The 6,967-nt window shown below is 34.1% G+C and overlaps 1 protein-coding gene across 1 annotated transcript in view; it reads left to right on the top strand.

Moving 5' to 3' along the window:
• Positions 1-2,233, top strand: part of LOC113226665 (dynein regulatory complex protein 9-like) — a 6,641-nt gene extending 4,408 nt beyond the window's left edge. Inside the window, exon 5 of the mRNA XM_026459386.1 lies at positions 1,728-2,233. Within this exon, the coding sequence (XP_026315171.1) occupies positions 1,728-1,916 (189 nt within the window). The 3' untranslated portion in view covers positions 1,917-2,233. The remainder of the gene's footprint in view (positions 1-1,727) is intronic.
• Positions 2,234-6,967: the final 4,734 nt, after the last annotated feature.

Raw genomic sequence — 6,967 nt, forward strand, 5'->3', positions numbered from 1 at the left:
AAACACCATATTCAGCTTATATTGGAAACTTAACAAAATGCACCATATTTAGCTTCGACTGAAAATTACTAGAACACTACAGTAATGGAGCAGCCTTTATTGTAAATATCAATTAATTTTTATGTATATTATTATGTCAAATTTTGTACAAATTCACTTCAAGAAATAATAAAGAATTGGGCACTATAATTTGGTGTACTATAAGAAATGTACCGATATTTCAACTAAACGTAAGCTCAAATATCCGTAATTCCGAAAACCGATTTATAATAAAACAAGTTACATTTTCAAGTAATTTTGATGCTTCACACAAAGCCAAAATTAGCTTTTGTTTTGTAATATTCCTAAAAAAATAGATTTGACATTATGAAAATTAGAGCTAACGTTACTTCGGGCAAATGTATTTTGTGACTTCTGATAGGTAATCCCTAATCGTAAAACGAGTACAACAATATTTTGTTAGTTATTGTTAACGTTTGATAAAAAGTCATTCTAAAAAATAAGATGAAAATCAAGACGACTCTATAGTTTCTTTGTTCCAAATATTTCAATCGCTTATGGTTCGAATAATTCAAAATGACCAAGAAGTTTATATAGGCTTCTTGAAATTGACGTAATGGGTCTCTTTCCATCTTTTGCGTATGCAATGTGTAGAAAAAGGACAGTTAGCTATTTGATTATTTTGTTTGCTTTTGTAATTTATATTTACGATTTATTTGTATATAAATTAAATACTATACAACTGTACAAAATAACACTTTTAAATGATAACTATGATAACACAATACATTTGTTTAGTGAAAATATGATACAGAATCCAGTTTTTATACTTTACTGCAGTGCTTTTTACAAGTTATTATTAAATGATACTGCATGATTCACAACCGCGCTGTCAGTCGAATAAACGAAGACTGTTGCGCGATTGACGCTCTTTATGCGATTTTAACGTCCTATAGGTGCGGACACTTTTTAGCGCGAACCCGATGTCCATTTGTTAGTAGGTCAATGATCTTGAGGTTGGAAATGTATAGGAGTTATATTTCAAAGTTTTCTTTTTTTATATACTCTCAAATTACATTTTTTTTGTGCAAATTCACTTTTCGTAATATTTGAGTATTTGTAAACGCAAAACAATGAATTCTAAATTTCATGTGACATTCCCGGATATTCCCATATAACCTAAAATTTTCTCAAATGGGATATTAATCTACTTTAATTAAATGTTTGCATGTCGACAATCACTTATCGATAGATTATGGTATGACACTAAAGAAATACGCCATTTGTTCTTTCAATTTTTGTTTAGGTATGCACAGGATTAGCAATTACTACCGAATCGAATATCTATTGTAATACTTCTGAATAATATATTATTTTCATTGGAATTACATTCGTTGTGTGCCTTGTATTTTTTTTTAAATCAGTCAACGGAAAGTGGGTGAAATTCAATAAACCTGATTTGGTGATTTTTTCAAATAAGATGGGACCACAATCAACAAGAAAATAAATTTCGAAATCAGTTCACAAATGGCGGAGCAATCAAATTGAGAACCTCCATCCTTTCGTTCGGTTAAAAATAAATCATCATAAGCCCATTTCTTCGTCTCACTGCTGGGTACGGTTTTCCTCTCGCGAAGGTTTTAAAATAAATACTGACATGAAATTTTTTAGCAGTATGACTGCACAAAAATTTAATGGTCGGTCTACGTTGAATTATTCTTTTACAGATAAAATTGCATGAAAAAGAAGTGTGGGATTGGACCGAATTCAAACGCAAACGTGCAGAAGCTCAGAAGTATTTCAGCGACATGACTCGCTGTGCAGTAATGATTCAGGCCTGGTGGAGAGGACTACTCGTGAGAAAGCAGCTTGGACCGTTCAAAGTAGACAAGAAGAAGAAGCGTAAGAAGAAATAAACACATGGTCAGCCCACAATAAAATACTGATACTGCCTTATACCTATTTCCAAGAGCACCTTTACTCCAAAGGTACTTACGCGTAGGTGATATATGTATGTTGATCGTCACACGTCTAGGAGAGAATCCTTTTCACCTTTTCTTACTTGTAACTGAACACTGTTTACTGTTAATTGAAGTGGACGTTTTATCGCAGAACTCCTATGAGTTCTGCTCAACTCACGCTGGCGCAGAGTCGAAGCGTCGCGTCGCGTCCTGTTTTTCGACCACAACGCCTCGACGCGCGTCGACGATTGGCTCCATATTTGATTTAGCACACATCCGTCAGATTCCTCTTTTGTCAGATCATACTTGGTACTTAGTACTTGGTGTAACGGGCTGGTGTCCGCTTCAGAACATTTCTTTATTTCGTATAGGTCAGAAATTTGTTGCTGGTAACGAAACAGTAATTATCGTGATTCCTTGTGCGTCATATTCCGCTTTCGTCAGAAATAGTTTTTTTTATGAACTCTCGTCAAATTCCGCTTTTCTCATAATTTGTCAATTCTTTTTTTGAGAGTCAGAATGGCGGGTGTATTTTAACGAATCCAGACAAAATTGTATCAAAATTTATTATTATTTAAACACTTTATTGTACCACAAAGTAACTTACAAATTTTCAGAAACAATTTAAATATTTGTGTACAAAGGCGAGCTTATCCCATAAAGAGATTTCTTCCAACTAACCTTTCGTACCTTTTTGTACTATTTAGTACCTATGTTTAAAGAATTTGTAAAAGAAATGATCTGACTAAAGAGGAATCTGACGGATGTGTACTAAATCCATATGATAAAAGTGGAATTTGACGAAAATGTCGTTATTGGTTGTCCACATTCGTCATTCCTGATGAACCTGAACTGAAATCATGAAAAAAACTATTTCTGACGTAACTGGAATATGACGGATGTGCACTAAATCCCATATTTGCATAACACAAATTTGTACCTTAATACAGGGAAAATAGAGATGAATATGCTATTGGCGAAAAACATGACGCGTCGCGACGCTTCGACTCTACGCCAGTGTGAGTTGAGCCATAGACGTCTGCCGAAATCTTTAAATTATTATTATTATATTTTATTATTATTATATTATTATTCGCTAAAAAATACGTTTTAGCGAATAATTACTATGATTATAAATTAATTTAGCTTCAGAGAAATTTTATGCCAATAAATTAGGGTAGAAATTGGGTACAATTTTTTTATTTAGTAGGAGTTCATCAGCGAAGAGCAAAGAAAACAATCTTACAGTTTAACTCGTAAAAAATATTCTTCATAAATAATATCAACGATCGAAAACAGTAATAAGTGCGTATGTTTATAGTCTTCAATGTATGATTGGTTTTCATTTTTGGTTTTTTACGGGTTGGGTTTTTAGTGTTTTATATCGCTATTAGCTATTAAAGTTTCGATTACTTTATTAATTACGCACATATCTTTTACGTTTATTTTGTTACTAACAAGTGTCTATGGCAATATTATTAGCTTAGATTATTGCAAGGTATTTTTATTAAATTTATTTTTAATTTTATTTGGTTTTTAGTATTTTATATAGCTATTTATTTAATTTCGATTGGTTACTTAATTATACACTGATTTTTAAGTTTATTTTGTTATTAACAAATGCCTCAGTCAATAGCCGAAATCGTATAGATTAATTTAGGTTACTGCAAGGTATTTTTGATTAAATATAATTTAAATTTTATTTCGTTTTTAGTATTTTATATAGCTAATAAAGTTTCGATTACTTACTTAATTATACATCTATCTTTTATGTTTATTTTGCTATTAACAAGTGCCTAAGTCAATAGCCGAAATCCTATGGATAAGTTTAGGTTATTGCAAGGTATTTTTGATTGAATATAATTTTAATTGTAATAATTGTTTTTATTTCATTGCTTCCCTTATTCCAGAGTGACCGTGGTCCATTTTTTAAATTGGATTTGCCAAGTAATAAGTAGTTATTTAGTTGGTTCTAGTCGTAAAAAAAATAGATTGAGTCGGTCCACACAGCCGTTTCAAAGTTACATGAGCAGGGTGTCCCACAGCTATGTGACGGAAAGTTCTTTAAATATATATAGAGATAGGATATTTTGCTTCATGGAGATATTGTTTTATTTTGAAAGATTTTTAAATTTTTCAAATGTTTCTCGATTCACTTGGGATACGAACCGACCAATTGTGAAAAAAAACCCTGCATAGAACTAATGGGAGAGAAAATTCTCAGTAGTTCTGTGAAGACAACTGTCTATTTAATAACAGAACAAATGGGAAAAAAGTACTGTCAATAGAATTGTACAACAGAACTAGTAAAAATAATGGGTATTTTTGTGATGCGAAGGATTAGTTATAAAGACAAATTCCTTTTCGTAACATAGTATCTTAAATTAAAGGAGCACAATTGAATTTAACATTCTACGTCATCACGCAATGTCATTTAATTTGAAAACTATTCTGCGAAATCATTACGGTGACAACTGCACTCCGATTGGCCAGCCCGAATTCGAAACAATTGACGGGTGTCGTCAATTGTTTCATTTCAAATCTACCAGTTTAACTTGAGCTTTGCTATAATAGACGAAAATTGAAAAATTACTTCATATTTAATTACCAATGAAATGTGATTAAGTTTGTTTTGTAATTAAAAGTTTTGCTATTTTTCCCACACCACCGAATGGAACAGCCCCCATTGTTAGCGATATTATCTTTATTACAATAAATACAGAATATTTTTGGAATATACGGAGACGTACACACAGTTTAGTTATTGGCACTGTACTATTTCAGCTTTCTAATTTGTGATTTCCGTGCAAACGAGACTTTATATTTAAAAGTGATTTAAGGAACATTTGCCTGATGAATTGCCAGGGATAGATGGCCCTTATTTCGTCTCTATTTCTGGTTATACATAGGGCGCACTATAAGTTTCCGGGACTGGCCACTTATATAAACAATATTTAAAAAGTAATTACAACATTTGAAAATGGAATTCTTTGGATGTAGAATACAATTTGTTTCATCTGGCTGTCACTTGTTTTTACATTGTAGCGTCATTTTAGAAATTGGTTGTCTACATCACCATGGATTTAACTCGTAAAAATTTTCGGAGTATGATTTTCTACGACTTTAAGTGTAATTTAACAGCTCAGCGGAGCTTCGCACGCAAACTGCTTTTGGCGAAGAAGCACCATGCAAGACGACTATTTATAGTTGGTTTGCAAAATTCAAACGCGTCTTGTGAATCTCAGTGACGAATTTCGTGATGGTTGCCCGTCCACTGCCTTGAACAACAAAAACATCGATGCTGTGCGCCGTATGATCAAAACAGACAGGCATGTGACATACCAGGAGATTCTGGCATCTTTAGGCATATGCATGAGTTAAATACAATCAATACTACACAAACATTTGGGTGTGAAAAAGCTGTGCTCTCGGTGGATCCCACACAATTTGACTCAAAAAACGGATCGCGTCACTTGGTGCAATGCCATGCTTACAAGATTCAACTTATACATATACTAATTTATTTTAAAAATAAAATAATGTTTCCATGAAGACGAAGATATCCTTCCTGCAATAAATATTTAAAGCACTTTACTTCAGTGTTGCATAGTGGCAGCTTAGACCAGCATGGTAACCGTTCGCCAACGGAGGCAGCAGGAAATAGACCAATCCTAAGCAGTCACTCGCTGTGTGAACGTTAAAAGTCTAAAAACCCGATATCTCATATTATACCATGAACATGCTATGGACTAGAACGAATAAATCACTAGGTATTCGTTGTAGACAGTAATCAGACACGAAACAAAGACGACTAAGCACTAGTAAGTACTACTGTTCCCGCTATGACACATTGTTAGTGGACAAACTTTTTCGTTAGGGGCCAGAAAAACAAGAAATTTCACAGAGGGCCAGAATAAAAAAATGCATTTTTTGATATTTTTAACTAGCGTAGTATTATTTTGAGTACATATTATTAACAGGGCTGCCAAAATATATTTCCGAGACCATATACTTCTAAGCTGACTTTGGACTGCGGTCGCACCGACTCGCTGCGACTTGTTTTAACATGTAGGTACCCAGAACTAAATGGCTTAGTGCAGCGTGCCCGCTACTGGCGACCATTGGTCGTGAAACTTGCAGTCGCTAGTCGCTTGCGACTACTAAATAAATGATCAATTAATGTTCCTATTATTATTAGATTATCACATAAGTAATTAAACTTATAATAAGGGACCTCCAGATAGGTTAATTGATGCAGTTCGTAATCGCCACAGAATAGAAATTGGTTGAATATTAAAACTTCTTATGGCACGGACTCGTAAAACGGAATTTTCCAACAAAAAAGTTGTAGTACTATATCCATTATCCCTGTAGGTACGATAGTCGATGGTCGGTCGCCGGTAGTGTTAAGTCGCTACTCGCGAGTCGCCCGCATGCTGCACTGTATTTCGTCGTTAGAAATCGTTGCCAGACGATGCGACCGCAGTCGCGACATATCGCCGGCACGCTGCACGAACCCTAATTTAGAAGAGACGGCGGGCCGGATTAAAGTCCTTGGCATGTACCTAATTTGTCCAGCAGCCCCTCTAGTGAGTGCCGTTTCTTATTAACTTATACAAATAATATTATTTTGCATGTGTCGTAACGATTACGGTCACGGTATGGAATGATGTAGTGGGCAGAGTCCTTTATGCCTCAGCACGTAAAACATCCGTGACGACTATATAGCTACACTGCAGAAATTTAAATCTCCCATTAGCTGCGTTACTCCTGGACGGATGCAGTTAAAAATTCTCTTTAGACCGAGAAAACCAGAGAGAATATAACTCAGCATTACAAGAAAAATAAGACAAAAAATTGTCGTTTATGAAAATCACGTTAAAAGCATAAGATTTTCTATTTTTACGGATTTTTTTCATATGAATTTTATTTAAAAAAGATATATTTTTTAAAAGCTTAGTAGCACTGCGGAGATGTCCTCAAGGTTACGTTTAAGTTCTGGTCAA

The sequence above is a fragment of the Hyposmocoma kahamanoa genome, unplaced genomic scaffold, assembly GCF_003589595.1.
Source record: "Hyposmocoma kahamanoa isolate Upper Pololo Valley unplaced genomic scaffold, ASM358959v1 192, whole genome shotgun sequence".
In the NCBI taxonomy this organism is placed as follows: domain Eukaryota; kingdom Metazoa; phylum Arthropoda; class Insecta; order Lepidoptera; family Cosmopterigidae; genus Hyposmocoma; species Hyposmocoma kahamanoa.